Genomic DNA, 21,544 nt, shown 5'->3' with positions numbered 1-21,544 from the left:
ATGTTTCACGGTATCTGTCCTTAATGATAACCAAGTTTGTACTTAATAGGGTCAAATACTAACGACAGGACCTAAATGAAACAGGATACAATCTACAATTCTCCCGCCCTGAATATTTCCCTTCTGGCAGATGTTCAGCTGAACGAACTTCCCAAAGCGACTGGAGTTGTTGTTGTACACCGTCTTTGCGTTGCCGAAAGCTTCCATGATGGGGCTGTGAGAGACGTAAGGACAACCTCCAGTTATACAACACACAGGTCATGAGATGTAATTTCAGCATAGGCGACCTATCAAGAACACTGTCATCACTGTGCACGGGGTGACCGATGGTAACCAGAGTTACCGGGGGATCAGTTCATAAGGCACAAAAATCTCATCCCTAGGACGGACACCTGAAGCTCCTACCAAACCGTTTGTCATTGTAGTTCAATCAATAATCAAAAAAAAAGTGAGGACGGTGGAGTGTTCATTAGGAGAGAGGTGAAAACAGCAGGAGCGGGCCTCACAAATGTCAAAATCCGCCACTGTGGGAAAAATCTGAAAGCGGAAAGGCCCACGGTGACCGCATTTGTTTACTGAAGAGCCAGATCTCAGCGCACTTGCTGCCGCGGGGTCACAAGGCACGTGCATTTTGACCCGAGCTGGGGCAGGTCACGGAGCAAGCGCAGGATGCGGGGGATTCCGGGGGCGGGACGCTTGTCCCCGAGCCAATGGGCTGCGGCCCACGCTGGAGCCCGGGGCTGCGGCACAGGATCCCACCCGGGTTTGGGGACGACAAAGTCCCCGTCCGGGGCACTGCACCGTGGGCGCGCTGTCCGGGGGCTCCCTCAGGAGGCAGCTCCGCCGACCTTCCCCAAATGTAAGCCGGGGACGGGCAGGCCCAGGGCGGCAACATTTTCTATAAAGGACCCAAGAGAGATTTCGGGCTCTGCGCCCCGAGGCCTGCAGTCGGCCCGCGGCGTCCGGGCGCCGAGTCCTCGAGGGCCGCCTCCACGTCTCCGCGTCTCCACGGGCGCCGGTCCTGGACACCGGCCCACACGCTCGGGCCCGGGTCTCACGTCCCGTGTGTTCGACGACGGCCACGGGGGAGGAAGCGCGAACGCTCAGGAGAGAAACGGGCTGCGGTTCCCCGTGGGTCCCGGGGCTGGCGGCGGGCGGGCGGCTGCGCCTCCGGTCAGGGCCTGAGGGGCCGCGCCGCCCGCCGCCTCCGGGGCCTGAGGGGCCTGAGGGGCCTGAGGGGCCGCGCTCCGTCCGACACGCGGCGGTGCGGGCGCTTCTGCTCGGGAGGCGGCCTCCAGGGCGAGTGGGCGCCCCGCGGCCCGGGCTCCGGGGCACTCCCGGGGTCAGTCACCGGCCGGGGGGGTGGGCGGGGCGGGGGGGGCGGGCCGGCGGGTACCTGCTCCCCAGGATGGCCTGCTCCACGCTCGACGTCCGCTCCCGGGAGGGCAGCTCCGACGACTGCCGGCTGACGGCCGACAGGAACCGGAGGATCAGCTTGGTGCTCTCCGTCTTGCCCGCGCCGCTCTCGCCGCTGGAACACAAGGCGCCGCTCAGGCTCCCCCGCGGCCCACAGAGGGGGGCCGCCCGCTCGCCCGCCGCCCGCACCCGCCCGCACCGGAAGCGGAAGCGGGACCCGCAGCCTGACACCCCCCCCCCCCCCCGCGGGTGCACGGAGCCGCCGCGGGGGGCAGAGGCCGCAGAGGCCGCAGGTCTGGCCCACACAGCGGGGAGCAGCGGCCCACGCCGTCGCCCAGCACGTCCCCGCCCAGGGCCCAGCGAGCCGGGGCCCGCGCACCCACCAGCCTGGGCACCCACTGGAGCCACCCGCAGCCTCGTCTCCCGCCATATCGCCTCCGGGGCCCTTGCTGTGGAGCTTTTAAAGATTTTATTTGAGAGACGGGAGCCGGGGAGCCGGGGAGGCGGGGAGCGCGGCGGCTTCTGCCCCCCTTCGGCCGGGCGCGGTCCTGGGGTCCCGGATCCAGTCCCTCACCGGGCTCCCTGCACGGGGCCTGCTTCCCCCTCTGCCTGGGTCTCTGCCTCTCTCTCTATCATGAGCAAATAAATAATAAAAAAATCTTAAAAAAATGTTTTTTTATTTGAGAAAGAGACACAAGCAGGGGGAGCAGCAGAGGAAGAAGCAGGGGAGCAGCAGGCTCTCCAAGGAGCCGCCCTGGGACGATCCCAGGACCCGGGGTCATGACCTGAGCCAAAGGCAGAGCAACCCCTGCCCAAGCCTCTTCTTTAAGTACATATTTATTTGGGGGGGGGGGTACAGAATTAAAACTTGGAACGGAGATAAAACACGGATCGGAATGGAGATGTGCCAGGTTCTCACACTTGGCTGCCCATGTGGATCCCCTAATCTGCCCACGCAGGTCCCTAATCTGCCCCTAAGCTGCACCAACAGGGCTGGGGCCAAGTGGTCAGGACCCCGAGGAGTTTCCCAGGGGCCCCCCCACGGGCCAGTGCAGGAACCACTGCAGCTGAGAGCAGCTTCCCCAGGCCACACAGCAGCGGTGATCGGGCCCGACGGGCCAGGACATGCTGCAGCGACAGGGCACAGGATGAGGACGAGCACACAGCTCACAGCCGCTAAGACCCAGAGCACACACGTGTCCCCAGGTGCCAAGGTGACAGTGGGCGCTCTACAGGCAGCACTTCCGCGTGACCCTGGTCTTCCAGCCCACTGTGGCGCGGACACTCCCACGGACGGTCAAGGCCGTCTGGTCTTGGAGGCCATGAAGGAGGAGCATGTGCCTGGGGATTCCTGCACTCCCAGAGCGTCTGCAGGCGCCCGCGTCAGGCTGCACCACCGACTCCGTGTCTGTGATCCAGAAGCACAGGACTGCACAGCAGAGCGACACGGATGCCAGGGGCAGAGAGCTCACAAACGGGTGGAGGTGAAGGCCCCGGCGGTTCTGGGGGAGGGCGGGCTGACCCACACAGGGGCAACATGCACCGGGCAGGAGGGGGGATGCGGTGGGGGTCACAGGCTCAGCACAGTCCCCTAGCCCAGGACGCCATCCGCTTTCACCTCTTTGTAGGGTTTATTGCTGAGAGCATGTGCGGAGGGGCAGAGGGGGGTGGGAGGATCCCCGCAGCCCCACGCCCCCTGAGCACAGGGCTTCCTGCAGGGCTTGGGCCCAGTGCCTCAGAGGGCACGGCAGAGACCCCGGCCTGAGCTGGGAACCGGCAGTTGGCCGCGCCCCGGACCGGGTGCTCTCCAACAGGGCAGTAGGGTGGCAAGGACCAGGAGTCACGGCGTTCTCAGGTGAGCCATCCGTGGGGCTCCGTGAACATGATGCACGTGCCACGCACATGTCCTGGTGGGATCGCTTACAGCAAGACACTCTCGGCCTTGTCAGAGTCCCCTCTGATGCAGAGGGGCTCACACCCCATCGCTGCTCCATGGTGACAGTAATCGGACCCGAGACATCACGGTAGGGAGGCGACTTTTGGAAAGCGGCTAGGGCGCCCAAGCTGGGGGCTGCTTCCAGGGGGACCACCCACAGGGTCGGAAGCAGGGGCTTCGGTCGCTTCCCGCAGCTGGCCTCTGGGTCAGGAAGCGCCGGGACCTGAACTCGAGGCCGAGAGCCAGGGACTTCATCAGCGGTGCCTACGGAGCGAAGCCCGCACAGCAATTCCAGGGGCGTGGGGAGGCCCATGCTTGGTGTCAGGCACACAGAGGGACGCAGGGCCCACGGCCCCCTCCCAGGGTAGGCCCCTGCGTGGTTGTGTCCTCCTGCAACATCCTTTCCTGGTAAACCTTCTAAATAGCATGAATCGCCTGGTAAGCACAGGGGTTCCTGGGCTCATGAGCCCCTTTAGCACATCCATCATGCGCAGGTGGGGGTGGGGGCGTCGGCAGGCGCCCAAGGAGGGGGGCATGCAGACAGTGGTGTTGGAGCCGGGCCCTTCACCTCAGGGAGCCCACCAGCCCAGGGCAGACAGCGTCAGGTTGACTTCCGGGCCGGTGCCAAGGGGACGGCCTCACAACGACAGCGGCCACCCCCATGGAACCACAGGGCCAAGCGCGGGAGCGCAAACACGACAGGGCAGCCCCCGAATGCTCGCCGGCCAGGCTGACTTCTACCCACTGGTTCCCGGTGCTGGGCTCAGGTCCAGGGGCCGCCACTCCCACCCGGCCCACCCAGCAGGCTGCGCCCGCCCTTCCCCGTGTGCCCTCCCCATGGCCGCGGCGGGACGGTGGCTCCACAGCCATCACCCCAGCAAGCCCCACTCGTGTCCAGTCCTACATTGGTCTCAGCAGACCAGGCAACCACAGGCCTCACCCGGGCGCTGGCGTGATCACAGACATGCACCCAGGGTCGTCTTGATGAACCCAAGCGGGCGTCCACTGGTGAAACAAACCAACACAACCACGAAAGAGAGAGAACGTAAGCCAGAGCACCGAGCGGCGGCCTCACAGGCCTTGCTAAGAGCTTTGAGGCCTCTCCGGAGGCCGAATCCACCACCAGGCCTTGTCCCGCAGGAGAGCGTGGGGATTAGGTTCAAGGCTACACGCGGTAGGGGTCTGCGGGGGTCCGCAGGGGACTGAAGGTGGGGGATGGTGGGAGAGGGGAGGGCAGAAGGGTAGCGAGCAGGGCAGCAGCGACTTGGGGAGAGGCCCCGGGAAAGACAGGGGAGAGACAGGCACGGACCGCCGATGGCCTGCCAGCAGGGTGCGGGCTGACCGGGGCGAGTGCACAGGTGCACATGACGCCAAGCCCATCGAGCTGCGTACGTGGGCCACGTGCTTTACCGTGTGGAATTCCTCCTGAATGGAGGCCGGGGTGGGGGGCACACAGAAAAGGCCTCACAGTCCCAGGGGCATGGCTAGGTCTCGGCGTGCCACCTAGTAGGATGCAGCGCCCGCTGTTGACAACGGGATGTGAGGAGATGGACACATTTCTGGGAGACGCTCAGGATGCACCTTGAGATGCCCACGGTGGTCCCCCAGGGGCACCTAGGCCACCGCCTGGACCTCAGAGGAGAGCCCGACCGGGTGGGGGGTGGAGGGGGAGGCCGGGAGGAGCACGAGCAGGCGAGGATGAGCGAGGGACGCCCAGAGGCATGGCGCCCTGTGGACAGCAGTGGGGGGCTGCGTGGTCTATCAGGATGCAGAACAGCTGCACATCTTCTTCAAAGGATGGAACGTGCTAGAAATGCCAGTGATCAGTAGAGAGGAAGACACTGAGGAGTCAGGGGCAGGAGGGTCAACGACGGCCCGGACGTGACCAGGGCCCCTCATGCACACCCACAGGCCTGCGCCGCTGTCCACAGACCACACCCCCAAGTCGGCTCTGCCGCCTGTTTCTATAAAGTTTTATCAGGACACGGCCCAGACTTTGCTTGGCTCACTGCTTGGGAGTGTTTCCATGCTCAAGGGCAGAGGTGCGTGGCCGTGACACGTCCTCCCCGCCCTTCACAGACAAGCTTGCTGACCAGGACCAGCCTCCGTCATCCCACGGGAGTCAAATCCCCAACTCCCAGGACACTCTCGGGACCTCCATCGGCCACTTGCTGGGCGGCCTGAAGACGTGGGCAAGGCTTTGAGTCCCTGGGATTTGGCCGTCGGGTCTCAGCCAGCAGGACAGAGCCCTGAAATGTGAGCCGGCCCCCGGAAGGAGGCTGCCACTCCGAAAGGGCCTAGTGGGACTGGAGCCCAGGCCTGGGCCCCGCACACGACTCCGAGCCTCGGCTCCCCGTGGACAGTGCCTCCTGGGCTCGTCCGAGCATAGGACGCCACAGTCTCTGTGGACGGACGTCACTTCCCTCTCTTTGCTCTCCAACCCCTTCATGTCCCCACTGCTCATGCTCTCTCAAATAAATAAATAAAATATTTTTTTAAAAAAACAAAAAGCAGGGGCTCATGGGTGGCTCAGTCAATTAAGCACCTGCCTTCAGCTCAGGTCATGATCCCACAGTGTAGGGATCCAAGCCTGGATCAGGCTCCCTGCTAACAGGGGAATCTGCCTCTCCCCTTCATGTCCCTTAGCCCCTTCATGTCCCTTAGCCCCTTCATGTCCCACAGCCCCACAGGCTACCTTCCATCCCCGGATTACCCTTGTTTCTCCAAGTATCTGTTTCTGCAGATGCTTCCGTGGCCGCCCCTCCCCTCCACACCCGCCAGGTCCCCACACGGCCTTTGCCTCCTGGTCACACCTCACGTCCTCTAAGTACTGTCTGCATTCCCTCCTGAGGACCGACTGCCACCTTCTCGGAGCAGCCACGTACATGTTTCCGTGACAGCATCTGGCAGGTGCTATCGAGATCAGTCACATCGGTTTCTTCCCGTCGGACAAGGTGGTCCTAAAGGCAGCGACTGGATTTTATTACCATCGTGACTGTTTTGACCGCTAAAGTCTAGCACCGTGAGCTGCTGGGTCACATGAGCCAGAGCCCGCGGCGTCTTATTCAGGCTGGCACCCTGCTGACCCCGGACACAGGCTGTGTTCATTGTGCCAATTCGACCATTTATGAACATATTACTAGAAACAGAAAAGAGACTGGACACCTGATTATCCATTAGGTACCTAATCCACCCCGTGTTGGAAAACCGAAACATGCAAAGGTCCTGATGGCACAGCTGCCGCGCGTATCTCTGCGGAGACTGACGGCGGGAACGCTGGCCCCCGACACTGCCCTGGTCCCACGGGGACTGAGGCACAGGCCTGCCCTACGCTGCGGATCTCAAAAGGCCGCATATACCGATAGGCCACAACACGCTAAGCCCCGTGGGCCCCATCAACATACAAGGGGCACAAGTCAATGTGAAATGTCCCAGATCAACCAAAATCAAATGCTGCTCTTGCCAGTTAGATGGAAAAACACCTCGAGTTTTAAACATTTTTTTTTTAGATTTTACTTATTTATTCATGAGAGACAGAGAGAGAGAGAGAGAGAGGCAGAAACACAGACAGAGGGAGAAGCAGGCTCCCTGTGGGGAGCCCAATGTGGGACTCAATCCCGGGACCCCGGGGTCGCGCCCTGAGCTGAAGGCAGATGCTCACCCACTGAGCCACCCGGGCGACCCTTAAATATATAAAGACCATAATAGCGTAAGCATTTGCTTAAATGTGCAGAAAAAGATAGAATTAGAGCTGAGGAGGGAGGACAGCCATGAAAGCGAGCCCAACACGAGGGGCTTGGACCGGAAGCCTAGACACCTGGCATTGCCCGCAGGACGCTGGGGACCTGGGCCAAGGAGCCGAGGCTCGTGAAGCCAGGGGGAAACTGCTCTCTGAAGTCCTGATTCCAAGCAGGCCTAGGGTCTGGCCCTAAGGGTCTTTGCATAAGAAAATGTTCTCAAAGTAGAGAAACATGTTGTATCCAGCAGGGGGCGGGTCCCGCCTGAGGAAACGGGCGCCGGCTACAGGGACACGGTGACGGAAGGTCTATTTCTCTACTCAAGGTCTCTGATTCCCGCAGCCCCAGCCTCCACTTAAAAAAAAAAAAAAAAAAAGCTGTCTATGAAACAAGATACGTTACTGAGCACTCTATTCTTAAAGACGCCGTTTCCTGGGTTAATTGAGATAAATACAGTTACTCCGTTCACGCCGGAGTCACACAATGGGAGCTTTCTATTTGGGATCCACTCCCCCTCCGCCTCTGCCTCCCACCTTATTTTTAAATACTGCGGTCTCATTGGCATGAAAATGCTGACCCCCTCCCGTTTTATTAGACACCCTCACACTTACGCACGATGACCTCACTTGATTTACCGCGTTCTTCCGTTCTTCCCCAGCCGCTCTGTCTAGCGAGTGATACGTGAGTCATCCTCTCGTTTCTCCCATTGAAGGGAAGGAACACAAGCAATGATCAATGGCAAATATTCAGGTACAATTTGATCTTCTTAAAAATGACTATGTTTGCTTTCTTCCCGCTGGTCTTAATGCATCCTATTCCGTATTACGCTGCAACGGGGATCTGATATTCTGACTTCTGAGCTTTGGGGAGGTCGCCTGCAAGAGCCTACGAACAGGGCTGCCAGTCATAAGGCAAGTTTCTCTCTTGGGAACGGGGCGCTTCAAAGCTACCCCCGCTTTAAAAGCTACTAAATAAGAGCTTCATTTTGATGAGCTGCAAGTCATCATGATTCACGGTCACCTGATTAGACCAGTGGGTAGCTCCCCCCCGCCCCGAGTTCTTTCCACAGCCCCGGACATTAGCACCAGCAAAATGGTTAAGAAAGAGGGTGCATCTGCTCAGATGCCTGCGTCCCCTAAACGTGGCAGAGGCAGGCAGGGGGAGAAAGGCAGGGTTCTGCTGTGCTGTTCATCACATTCCGGTTTGTTGCAAAGGCAAGACCCATGCAGAGAAGTAACGGGCGCAGACCCCGGGGAGGAGGATACGGGCCCCGACATGGTTTTCTGCGCGGGGCACCTGCACGCTCGGTGGTAGCCCCGGCCATCGCAGGGCCATTGGAAGATGTCAGTGAGCTGATGCCTGAAGGCTCCTGGCACCGTGCCCGAAACCCACTAACCCCTCAGGAGCTGTTGGCGAGCTCGTCTTCACGCAGGTGCCATGTGGGCGGGGGGTCTCGTCCCCGCCATCCCCTCCCTGGGATTCCGCGGTCTGCTGGCCCCTGCCTCCCCGCAGGAGCTGGGGGGACCTTTCCCTGACAGGTGACCTGGGCGAAGGACTGGAAATAGGTTTCCCCACGGTGAGCGTGGCCACCACGTACCTGCCTGCATCCGGATCAGGTGGTTTGGTCTAATTTGGGGCTCGGATGTTCGCAAGGCCGATTGGCTCGAAGTCTGGAGCGAACATATGGCTCTCCATCTGTCTCCTTTTCATTGGATCAGGAATCCGGAGGGTGGGAAAGGAGGGTCTTCCTCTCATCTCACCCAAAGCCAAAATGCCTCGTCCTTGCCTCTTAAATAATGCAATTATTTTGCCACAAGTTGGGATTTGAAAGTCGCCTGAGGGAAGTCCAAACCTTTGCCACAGATTCCAAGGAAACCCGGCTGAAAGTCAGGCTCTGCACTTTGCTCTGGGTACTAACCGGGGGTGTTCTGAATGTCCCCAGAACACAGTTCTGGTATAAAGAATTAAGAAGATCCAGCTGGGTGTCACTAGAAGGTAAGCGATGAGGCCAATTCAAAGTAGTTCATAAAAGGATTTTTTTTTTTAAGAGACAGCATGAGCTGGGAGAAGGGCAGAGGGGGAACGTCTCCAGAAGACTCTGCACCCAGTGTGGAGCCTGACACGGGGCTCCTTCTCACACCCCTGAGGCCGTGACCTAAGCCAAAATCCAGTCTGATGCTTAACCACTGAGCCACCCAGCCACCCCATTAAAAGTTTTTCTTAGAGAAATATACGCCATTGCTTGTTTTAGATGGTTCCTAGGGATGGGTTTTGACAGTGGGTTTCCTGGTATTTTGCTTTTAAAAATTTATTTAGAGAGACAATGAGAGTGAGAGCGAGCGCGTGAGCGAGAGCACACACAAGTTGGGGGAGAAGCAGCAGAAGAGAATCCCAAGCAGCCTCCCCGCTGACCACAGAGCCCGATGACGGCCTCCATCCCAGGACCCTGAGCTGAAATCAAGAGTCAGATGCTCAATCGGCTGAGCCACCCAGATGCCCCTTCTGGTACTTTATTTTAAAGAATTTGTTTATTTATTTGAAAGAGGGAGAGAGAACATGAGCAGGGTAAGAGGCAGAGGGAACAGAGAGGGAGAAGGACAAGCAGAGCCCCGCTGAGCAGGGAGCCCGACGCGGAACTCAATCCCAGGACCCTGAGATCATGACCTGAGCTGAAGGCAGACGCTTCGCCGACCCAGCCACCCAGGCGCCCCCCTTGGTAGTTTAATTTGATAAAAGTACAAGTTCACTGGAACAGAGATGTCAAGACCCTCGTCTTTTGCCAGAAAGATCGAAATAAACACATGCTTCCAGCGTTCCCTGGGCGCCCACGTGGTGAGCGTCCCTTTTCTGTCGCTGATTCTGTAGCTAACGTCAGGAACGCCCAAGTCAGTCAAAATCATTAGAATGCTTCAGTTTGGGAAATTCTATGTGACCTTATTGAATGAGAGAAAAATCTCTTGCTCAAAGATACGAGCATTCTCGCTCTAGAATATACGTGACACTTCAAATTTGAAGGAACTACACGTTTTCCTTAATCCCCGGAAGGACCAACGCCACAACGGAATAAACCAAAGAATAATCAAGACAAATAAGAAAAATGGAGTAATTATTCCGTGAGGCCAAGAGTCAACAAATGTGGTACATCCTGCTTTTTTCTCAGTGAGCTTGGGTCTTTGAAAGCTGTGGGTATCAGGCTATTCAAACTGTAAAACTCCACCTGAGAAATCCAGGTGCTTATTAAAGACCGTTCTCTTGACGGGATGAGCACTGGGTGATATGCTGTAAGCTGGCAAATTGAACTCCAATTAAAAAAAAAAACAAAAAACCCCGACCGTTCTCATTTCCTTCTCGGCAGGTGTCGTGTCCTGGGGGCTGGCCGGTTGGGACCCCACGCGGCCGGGTTGTGCACGCCCGCGCCCCGCGTGGCCCGCTCCCAGCCCTCTGCCAGCCTCAGCGCGGACCGGTTACCTGATGAGGACGCACTGGTTGTCGTGCCGCTTCCACAGGCATCGGTAACACTCGTTGGCGACGGCGAAGACGTGGGGGGGGAGCTCCCCCAGGTGGCACCTGCTGTAGCGCTCCACGGTGGCAGGCTCGTACAGGCCGGCGACGGTCTTGTAGGGGTTCACGGAGGCAAGGATGGAGCCGATGTAGGTCTGCGAGCACACGGGGCGGGGAGAAGAAGGAGAGCGGGTCACACATGCGCGGCACCGGCAGGCAGCGGGGGCGGGGCACTCACCCCGGACAGAAGAGTCTGGAAGGGGCTCCAGAAGGTGGAGGGCCCGCCCACCCCCAGAGCCGCCCGCCTGGAGTTCTGACAGCATCCACCTGGGTGCACGGGAGGGACGCCGCCGTCCTCCGCAGACATTTTACCTGGGCCGTTTTGGTACAAAATCTTGTCATCCTGCACCAAGCAATGGAGTCATTTCAAAGAGGACTCGCGGGGAAAGCTAAGCCAGAGACGGACGGGGAAGCAGCCCAGGCCCCAGTCCCCACCCCGGTGACCTCAGCCCACGCCAAGCACCGAGGACTGTCCGCTCCCCGCCAGGTGGCTCAGGAAATGGCAGGATTAAAGGAAGAATTGGCGCAACACCAGGGGCTGGGGGGGTGGGGTGGGAGAGGGACGGACAGTCCCTGTCGGACAGACCGGGAGTTTCTGCTTGGACGGTCAGAAGGCTCTAGAGATGCACCGTGGTCACAGCTACGCAGCACTGCAAACGTACTGAGTGCACCGGATTGTACACGTGGAAACAGTCAAATGGCACATGTTAGATCGTGTTTATTTAACCTTAGCATCTTTTTTAAGGATTTTATTTATTTGAGAGAGAGAGAGAGAGAGACAGTGCATGCACAAGTAGGGGGAGTAGCAGAGGGAGAGGGAGAAACAGGCTCCTCGCTGAGCTGGGAGCCCGATGTGGGGCTTGATCCCGGGACCCCGAGACCATGACCTGGGCCAAAGACAGACGCTTCACCAACTGAGCACCCAGGCGCCCAGGATATGAATACATTAGAATCAGTCTGCTCGGGTGGGCCCGGACCCAAGCTGGTGAGGATCCATTTAGAAGAGGCGGACGCTCCAAGAAATGCAGGACAGGTGTGTGCACAGGTGAAGGCCGCCTGAGGACACAGCCAGGCCAGGAGCCTCCGGGGCGGCCATCCCCGCCGACACTCGGCCTCGGGCCCGGGCGAAAGCCCCTCTCTGTCCCCTCCCAACAGCCGCAGCCTGTCCTGACGTCCCGAGCTGACCACCACAGGCGGCCTGACCCCTTAACACCCACGAGAGCCCGGGGAGCCTCACGGGACCACGGCCCCGATGTCCAGGCTGGGCAGCGGGCACAGGGCCGCTGGAGCTGGGCAGGGGTGGAGGCGGGATGTGGGCAGGGCAGCCCGGCTACAGGCTTCCAGCTTCCTTGGCACCACAGGGCCACACGGGGTGAGGGAAGTGGGCAGCGCCAGAAAGGTCAAATGTGCCGCTGGCAGCCGAGCTTCCCGCAGCCGTGCCCGCCAGGGCCATGTGCTGCATGGACCCGTCGTCAAAGGTAGGGCGCTTTGTGGTGCCCTTGAGAAACAGTCTGCACCGGGACGCCCGGGGGCCCAGCGGTGGGGCACCTGCCTTGGCCCAGGGCGTGACCCGGTGTCCCAGGATCGAGTCCCACATCGGCCCCCGGTGGGGAGCTGCATCTCCCTCTGCCTGTGTCTCTGCCTCTCTTTCTGTGTGTCTCATGAATAAATAAATAACATCTTTAAAAAAAAAGTTTGAACCAAAAAGGTTAAAAACGTAAACGAGTTATCACCGTATGACCAACGGTTCCAGTCCCAGGTCTGTAACCAAAAGAGTTCAAGCAGTGCCCCCAGGACAGCGTATCACACGAGCCTGGGGGGAAACAACCCAAACACCGAGTATCCGACGGGCAGGGGTAGATGAGACGGGGTGCGTCCACACAGGGGGGCACTCCTGAGCCGCCGGAGGAATGTGGCGCCCACACTGCTGCCGGGGGGGGGGACTCTGAGGACACGACCCTGAGGTCAGGAAGCCAGACACCAAAGTCCATGTGTCTGAAAAGAGAAATACGCACAGACACACGGACGGGGGCAGGGACTCTGGGCAGGGGGAGAGGACAGGGGGCTGCTGGGGGCTGACAGGGTTTCCACGCAGGGTGATGGAGACACTCTGGATCTGGACCCGGGTGCCGGCTGCACCCCACGTGGGTGTACCACACACACCGATTCGACCCTTTCCTGTAGGGGGCTCTCTGTTGCAATCATTTCAGCTCAGTTTGAAGAAACGACAGGAAAAGATCCAGCGGGTTACTGGGTGACCATGCAGGTCCTGGGAAAGCTCAACCCTCAGAAGCCCCACTCCCCCAGCCAGGCACCGTGGCAGAGCTGTGGCCATGAAGGAAGATGGAAACTGCTCATCCTCTGCGGAAGGAATCGGTCCTACTTCTGAAGGACCACCGAGAGCCACCCAACTCCCGGGGGGCGTCCCCCACCCACGCTATGACCTTGGGTGCCCGGCCTTCCTTTATGTCAGCTGTTTGCAGGGGCGAGGCAGGCGGGCATTGCTGGGGCACGGGGGCTGCACCTGCCACAACTTTGTCTAAACTCTCAGATCTGTTTCTACCTTTTGGCAGAGGATTGGTAGCCGTATGATTATTTTTTTAAGGATTTTTTAAAAAGTTTAAGTGATTTCCATACCCATCATGGGACTCGAACTCATGACCCCAAGACCAAGAATTGCCTGCTCTTCTGACTGAGCCAGCTAGCTGCCCTGATTTTTATTTTTATTCTAGAAATACCAAAGCTGGTCATTTTCTGTTGAAATGGGTTCTTACTTTCTTCCTACTTTGGCAGAAATTAAGACAATGCCTTCTCTCTTAAAACTGCCAGGTAGGCACACAGCAATCCTCTTTCTCGGTTACAAATAAAATGTAAGAGCACACGGTATCAAGCTGAGTATCAGATTTAATTAATATTAGGATATTAACCCATGATTAATGCACTTAAAAAAAAAAAAGGATATGTCCCAGAGCACCTGGCTGGCTGGCTCAGGAGAGCATGCAACTCTTGACCTCAGGGCTGTGAGTTCAAGCCCTCGGTTAGGTGTGGACCCTACTTAAAGTCAAGAAGAAAAAAAACACCAAAAAACCAAGAAAACAAAATTAAGAAATGACATGCCCAGTGCATGTCTTGACAATTTTGAGCACCTTGTCATAACACATTTGTGTCGTTGTTATAAAATTTGGGGAGAGAAAAAATAAAAATAAAATAAAATAAAATTTTGGGAGATGAGCCTTTCTTTTAAAAAAGTATCGATTGGGGATCCCTGGGTGGCGCAGCGGTTTGGCCTCTGCCTTTGGCCCAGGGCACGATCCTGGAGACCCGGGATCGAATCCCACGTCAGGCTCCCTGTGCATGGAGCCTGCTTCTCCCTCTGCCTGTGTCTCTGCGTCTCTCTTTCTCTCTGTGTGACTATCATAAATAAATTAAAAAAAAAATTAAAAAAAAAAAAGTATCGATTGACTCATAAACAGTATCAGCCTTTCCACAAACCTTGACTTTGAAAGCGATGATTTCGGTGAAAACCGCATAGGCAGGCTACCCCCGGCCGGGCTGGGCAACCCCACTGGTCACCCCGCGTGGCTCAGGGGGTCATGTGTCTTGCATGCGATGACACGCTATCTACACGGGGGTGGGAAATCCGAGGGCATTAAAAGCCTGTTGGCAAAGTCGAGGCCCCAGCATCCAAAACGGATCTTCGGCCTGCCTGAAGTGAAGCTCAGTGGCCGGGGAAGCGGCGGACGAGGTGTTAGGACGACAGTGTGGCGGGGCACGCAGGGGCCCCGCTCGCTGCCAGCAGGCCCGGGGAAGCGGCAGCCAGATGCCCAACAGCGGGCGTCCAGCTCGGGGGCAGCTGCAGCACCGCCCGTGGCACCTGCCGGGCCCCCCGAGGCCGCGCAACAGTCGTGCCCGCGCAGCTGGCCCCACACGGAGGTCCCACGGCACCGGCGGCTCCGAGGAGCCTTCCCAACACCTGTCCGCGTGCCTCCGCGGGCGAGTCACCACCCTGACCTCAGCAGGGAAGAGAAGCAGGCGCGCTGCCAAGCACGACACTCCCAGCAAGAGCCCTGAGAGGCCCAGAATTCGAGGGGAAGCCAGCATGCCACGCGGGGGCAGCTGGACGACACTCTTCATGCCCAATGACCGCCACGGCTCTGGCGGTCGCCGCTCTTCCTACAGCAACAGTGACCTTCGCGTGGCTCCACAGCAGGAGGCTGAGAATACATTCCTCGACTTTCAGTCTAGCCGGCTGCCGTGACGAACGCGTGGTCCCTCGTACGTTGTCGAGAGGACGGTTTCATATAAATATCACTAAAAACAGACCTTCCCCACTTTATGCAAGAAAGCCTGACTTTCCCCATTTTGATGGAAAACGGGAAATGGACAACACGAGCCTGTCAAACCCAGGGTAGTGTACCTAAATTTACTCTTTCAACGATATTTGGTCTTTTTTTTTTTTTTAAGATGTTATTTATTAACTTATGAGAGACCCAGAGAGAGAGAGATGGAGACAAAGGCAGAGGGAGAAGCAGGCTCCCTGCAGGGAGCCCAGTGCGGGACTTGATCCCATGACCCCGGGGTCACCCCCTGAGCTACCCAGGGGCTCAATTTTTGGTCTTCTTCAGTCTCTCAGCCTATGACAATGATGCCCACCCTGAAGGGGGTGGACACAGTCTTCTCCTCTCCACTAACACCTACCCCAGACCCTGAGCTCCCGAATGCTCCTCCAAATGCAGCTTGTCCACCTTGCCAGGCACCCCAGTGGCGACATTTGCGGTGGCTTTGACCTGTGGAATAAAAGGACGAAGGCTTCTCCTTCTGAGACTGCTGTGTTGGAGGAATGGCTGAAGGTGCCAGAAGAACCTGCGGATAAGAGGCCGCTTTGCTGTGGGGTTAATGGGAGATACCAAGCCAGGCTTCTACTTTACTTCGCGTTGCCCACTCCACATAACACATGAGATGAAGACCTATGTTGCAAGTGATCTGCATTTCAACTGCTTCACACCTTCACCATTATAGGAAGGTAGGAGCTGCCTGTCGTCAGCCACGGGACAGCTCTTTGCACCCCCTGAGCACGTCTGCATCTCTACGCCAGACGACGAGCTGAAGTCCTCTGTGTACACAATGCTCAGGACCCTTGCTGGGTGCAGAGAGAGCACTGAAGTATAAAAGAGCTGCACCGGATTTTGAGAGACGGGGCATTCAGTGGTATATGGCTATATTCTGATGTGACTCTAAGAAGGCAGGTACTCCTGTTGGGGTCCTTTCCACTCTGTAGAGGTAGAGTTTTCTAAAATAGAAAGAAAAGAAAGAAAGAAGAGAAAGAAAGAAAAGAAGGAAGGAAAGGAAAGGAAAGGAAAGGAAAGGAAAGGAAAGGAGGAAAGAAAGAGAGAGAGAAAGAAAGAAAGAAAGAAAGAAAGAAAGAAAGAAAGAAAGAAAGAAGAAAGAAAAAAGAAAGAAAAAAGAAAGAAAGAAAGAAAGAAAGAAAGAAAGAAAGAAAGAAAGAAAGAAAGAAAGAAAGAAAATCCCTACAGTTTAAACCATATTAAATACACTAAGCAGATTAACAGGTCTTGTTTTTTTTTAATTTTAAATATTTTATTTATTTGAGAGACACACAGAGAATGAGAGAGAGTGAGAGAGCAGAGCACGAGTGAGGGGCAGAGGGAGAAACAGACGCCCGAGGATCAGGGAGCCTGATGCGAGACCATCCCAGGACTGTGGGATCACGACCCAGGCCAAAGGCAGACGCCTAACCGACTAAACCACCCAGGTGCCCTATAACAGGTCTTGAATCTGTTCAAGGTTTTCCTTAAATCAATGTTCTCCAAGCACTTTATTTTCTTCGCTGTATTCCTACTGAGTGAAGAATGGCTTTTCAAACTTGACATTCTCCGGGGCCTATAAAAGAATATCACACAATAGCTAAAAGGCGTTAGCAACCCACATGTCCACCAATGGAAGAATGGATAAGCAAACTGTAGTAAATGCACATACAGTGGCGTGTTGTTCAGCCTTAAAAAGGAAGGAAATTCTGACATACACAACGTGGCTGAGCCCTAAGGACATTATGCTAAGTGAAAGAAACCAGCCCCAAGGGACAACAGTGTATGATTCTGCTGAAATGATGGACCAACAGCAGTCAAAGTCATAGAAGAAAAGTGGAATGGCAGTTGCCGCGGGCTGGCATGAGTGGGGATGGGGCACTTGTTTTTAATTTTTTTTCTTCTGAAAGATTAATTTTTAGAGAGAGAGAGAGAAAGTGCACACGTAAATGAGAGGAGGGGCAGAAGCAGAGAATCCTCAAGCAGACTCCTGGCTGAACACAGAGCGGACACGGGGCTCGATCCCACGACCCATGAGCCAAAACCAAGACCAAGACGCTCAACTGAATGAGCCGTCCAGCCGCCCTGGGGAGTTGCTTAACAGGCACAGAGTTCTAGTTCTGAAGATTTAAGCGTTCTAAAAGATCCACAACAGTGTGAATGTACACTACGCTACCAAAGCGTATGCTTTAAAATGGTTAGGATGACAAAAGTTTGTGTGTGTTTGATGACAAACATTTTAAAAGTTTAAAAGATTAATATTGTGGAACACTCAGGTGGCTCAGTGGTTGAGCATCGGCCTTCAGCCAAGTGAGTGATCCCTGGTTCCAGGATCGAATCCTGCATCGGGCTCCCCACAGGGAGCCTGCTTCTCCCTCTGCCTGTGTCTCTGCCTCTCTCTGAGTCTCTCAGGAATAAATAAAATATTTAAAAAATATATTGAGAATTTTGGTACTGATAGAATACATAAATCTCTTTTTTTGTAAGATCAAGGAAAGATCTGAAAACAAGCACAGAATTAAGGGTAAATAACAAGAAGCTTCATACTCCATTTTCAGACAATTTTAACCCAAATTGAGAAACAAAAATATCCTGGCAACAAATTACAGACTGTTTACTAAGGGAGAGGACAAAAGGCATTTAGACTTTCAGGGATGAAGTAATCTCATCAGAGCTCAAATATTAATAAGTACATAGGTTGTGGCTGATAGTGAATTCAATAGCTGGACTCCCACATACCAGCAAACGACTAGGCCTAATTTGAATCAAACTCAATCTGAAAAGAAGAAGAGGAAGAAAGAAGAAGGAAGAAGAAAAAAGAAGAAGGAAGAAGAAGGCAGAAGAAAGAAGAAAGAAGAAGAAGAAGAAGAAGAAATATATAAAAATGTGTGTCTGGCTGGCATGCATAGAGAAGCCAATCTTTTATTTCTTAAAGTTCTTTCATTATTCTTTTTTAAGATTTATTTATTTTAGAGAGAGAACACAAGGGGGAGAAGCAGAACACTGGAGAGAGAAGCAGACTCCACACACTGAAGCCAGAGCTCGACACAGGGCTGGATCTCCGGACCCTGACATCATGACCGAAGCCAACACCAAGAGTCAGATGCTTAACCCGACTGCACCAGCCAGGTGTCCTTATTTTTATTTTTTAAGATTACGGGCAATTTTGTGCCATTCAGAGTTAAAAATGCCTCTTGCATACCTTGAATTTAAGTGAAAACTTAAAAAAAATAATTTTTAAAAACGCCTGTCCAATCTAAGTACCTCCATTTAGTACCGGAGGTTAACCAGGCTCGTCCAACATGCATGCCCAAGTTTTACTACTTCACCTTCTCACTAACGGCCTCAGACATTTCTTAAAAGTCTTGTCACCAGATTTTATTTATTTATTTATTTTTAAAGATTTTATTTATTTATTCATGAGAGACAGAGAGAGGCAGAGACACAGGCAGAGGGAGAAGCAGGCTCCATGTAGGGAGCCTGACGTGGGACCCGATCCTGGGTCTCCAGGATCATGCCCTGGGGCCAAGGCAGCGCTAAACCGCTGAGCCACCTGGGCTGCCCTTGTCACCAGATTTTAAATGACAAGCCTACATGTTTCCAAAGCAACAATTTCATGGTTGTGGGACACGGAGGACAGCCCCACCCACGTAGACACGTCTTCACAGCCCTCATTTGCTCCAACACATCCTTGAGATGTGGGCAGGCCACAGGCCACGGCTGGGTCTCCTCTGACACAGGAAGGGACGGCTACATGCTGCCCCTGCAGTCGCAGAGCCCGGGTGTGAGATCAAGGGCAGGAACCGGGTCCCCGGCGTGCCCTACTGCGGGTGTGTGGTGGCCGCCTCTGCTGCTTGCCCACGTACAGGACGGGAACCCCTGCAGACTGCGTCCAGCTCTCTACCCAGGCCCAATGCCTCCACACCTCGTGTGTAAGTCTTTCAACAAACCCCAGGGTCCATCTCCTTCCCGTCCGTCTCCTGCCCTGGCTTCACTCAGATTTCCCAACGTAGACCGGCATGTTCAATCCAAGCTCCTGCGTGACACACGAACTCCTGACCCTCCAACAGAGTCCCCCACCTTCGGGGTCCCCCCACCTGGGATATGAGAGAAGAGAGTCTGAGTGGCTCCCAAAAGGGGAGACAGTCGCCTGACTCCTAATGAATTCTCTCTACAGCTACAGAAGCTGTGCGGGCGGGGGCGCGAGGGCTTCGGTTACTGAGTTTTTGTTGTTCCTGCCCGTGTTCGTGCCAAGTGGCCCTTCTGAACCTCCACGAAACAGAAGCACAAGACAACGTGGCAACAAGAGCAGTAGTTCTTGGGATCCCCAGGTGGCTCAGCGGTTTAGTGCCTGCCTTCAGCCCAGGGTGTGATCCTGGAGACCCGGGATCGAGTCCCACATCAGGTTCCCTGGGGGAAGCCTGCTTCTCCCTCTGCCTGTGTCTCTGCCTCTCTCTCTGTGTCTCTCATGAATAAATAATAAAATCTTAAAAAAAATAAAAAGAGCAGTAGTTCTTAAGAGCTTATTCAAAGGACGACAAATTAGGTGAAGTCTTAGAGGTCTATCAGCAATATAAATAATTACGGCCAAGGGCATCTTATCTTTCCCCCACTACTGTACACATCCCGCTCTGCATGGGTTATTTTATCACCAAAACAAAGGCTGCACGGATAAGAGAGCATTGGGTAAGCGAAGTTCAAATAGAAATAGAAATAAAAATGGTGACTGGCCAGTTAATCTACAACCAGGCTCTTCTTTGACCCTCTTAACTACCTGGTGAAACACAGATCACATGTGGTAAGAAATCCCAAGAGCTGTGAGACACATTTGTTACGTCTCACCATTTATCCCTCTATAAAAAGGTATGACTACGGCTCCAGAAATGGCCAGGACGATGCTATGCCTCTTCAGACTCCGGACACGTGAAGCTCTGAAACATAGGGTGGGACCAGGTACTGGTCTCCTCATACTGGATTCCAACTTCCACCAGGATAAATAGCTTGGTCATTTTCATGGCTTTTCAGAAATAGAAAGAATGCTCTATTTTGAAGCACATAACAAATCTTCCTAGTCAGAAAAGTTCCACATAACTCACCAAAAAATACATTTCCTTGCCCATTTTAATAATCTGGAACAGCTGCAGTACATATTGCTTAAAAATGTTGGAAGAAACTCACTCGCTGCATTTCTTCAACCCAAAGTCTACCAATTCAAGATTTTCAAAAACAGGTAGAACTCAGAAAAAGAAAGGTGACCCAGTGGCCTCAGACGTACTCTGTTCCGAGACACCGAGGGATCCGTGCTACCATTAGGAAGACACTATTCAACCATGGGAACCAACAGTCTATACAACAAGGTTTGGTCATCGGAACCCAAGGGCTCCTCAGCCCAGAGCCACCTTCCCTGGAACATGACTTAACCCCCTCTGGGCCTAAGATTGTGATCAGTCATAAACACACGCCCTCTGTCCACCCACATGATTGCTACGTGCAAATACTACATAACCCAGAGCTGTGTATTGTTTTCGTTAGGGAAAATGAAAACCACAACTGCTTCTCCCCATGCGATCGTGAATACATCTCCCATCCACCATTCTCTACTTTCCTTCCGTCTTGATCACCTGAACTACCAACAGCAGTTATCTTTATCTTGAACGCAGCTTCAGTTTTAAATCACAGGTCCATACGCCCAATGGCCCACTGGACATCTCCACCTGGATGACCCTTAGCTCTGACTCACATGGACAAGGCTGAGCTCCCCAACACACCTGTTTCTTTTTACTTAGTGACACCTTTTAAAAAAGTTGTTATCTATTTACTGAGAGGGAGAGTGCAAGCAAGCACACACACGTGAGTCAGGGGAAGGGAAGAGGGAGAGAGAATCTCAAGCCAACTGCACGTTGAGCGTGAAGCCTGACACGGGGCTCCATCTCACAACCCTGAAGTTGTGACCTGAGCCAAAGTCAAGAATCAGACACTTAACCAACCGAGCCATCCAGGCTCCCTTCACTTAGCGGCATCTTGATAAATGCACCATGGTCAACCCAAAGGGTTAATCCAGAAATCTGGGAGTCATCCTATAGAAATTCAGCCTACTTGCCCCCACAAACCCTACAATCTTCCTCTCAGTGTCCTCCATACTCAAACTCCCCCCATCTGGTTTGGAACCCCATCATTTCCCATTCTGCTCGTTGGTCCTAGACTGGATGTCTGCTGAACTCATCCGTCACCCTGCAGCCAGAGCGAGTTTTCCGGGAACTCAGGTTCAAGCTGTCGCACGCAGCCTTCACAAATATATTCGAACTTGTTCACTTGTACACAGAGCCCTTCCTCACCTGCTCTTGACCACCTTGCCAGATGACTGCATGCGACATTTCAGCATCTGGAATGTCCTACAGCTGGACGAATGTGCCGTACTAGTTCATGTCTTTAAATACGCTGATCTTCTGCTAGAAATAGGCCAGCCTCCCTCGTGGCCAAAGTCCCCTATGAATACTTCAAAACTCAGCAGGACTCGTGCTTCTGCTGGTAATCGTGGTCTGACCTCTTCCTTTTTTTCCTCCTTTGGA

At 54.8% G+C, this 21,544-nt stretch overlaps 1 protein-coding gene across 6 annotated transcripts in view; it reads right to left on the bottom strand.

Moving 5' to 3' along the window:
- MYO10 (myosin X) overlaps positions 1 to 21,544 on the bottom strand; it is a 194,527-nt gene that overhangs the window by 88,646 nt on the left and 84,337 nt on the right. For all 6 annotated transcript variants that reach the window (XM_072825052.1, XM_072825049.1, XM_072825054.1 and 3 more), the window contains 3 exons: positions 10,558 to 10,745; positions 1,397 to 1,531; positions 90 to 214 (listed from right to left, as the gene is read on the bottom strand). In XM_072825052.1, coding sequence (XP_072681153.1) covers positions 90 to 214; positions 1,397 to 1,531; positions 10,558 to 10,745 — 448 coding nt within the window. The remainder of the gene's footprint in view (positions 1 to 89; positions 215 to 1,396; positions 1,532 to 10,557; positions 10,746 to 21,544) is intronic.

This window comes from Canis lupus, chromosome 4 (genome assembly GCF_048164855.1).
Source record: "Canis lupus baileyi chromosome 4, mCanLup2.hap1, whole genome shotgun sequence".
NCBI lineage: Eukaryota > Metazoa > Chordata > Mammalia > Carnivora > Canidae > Canis > Canis lupus.
The sequence above is the reverse complement of the archived record's forward strand: the minus strand, read 5'-3'. Positions and strand labels throughout refer to the sequence as shown.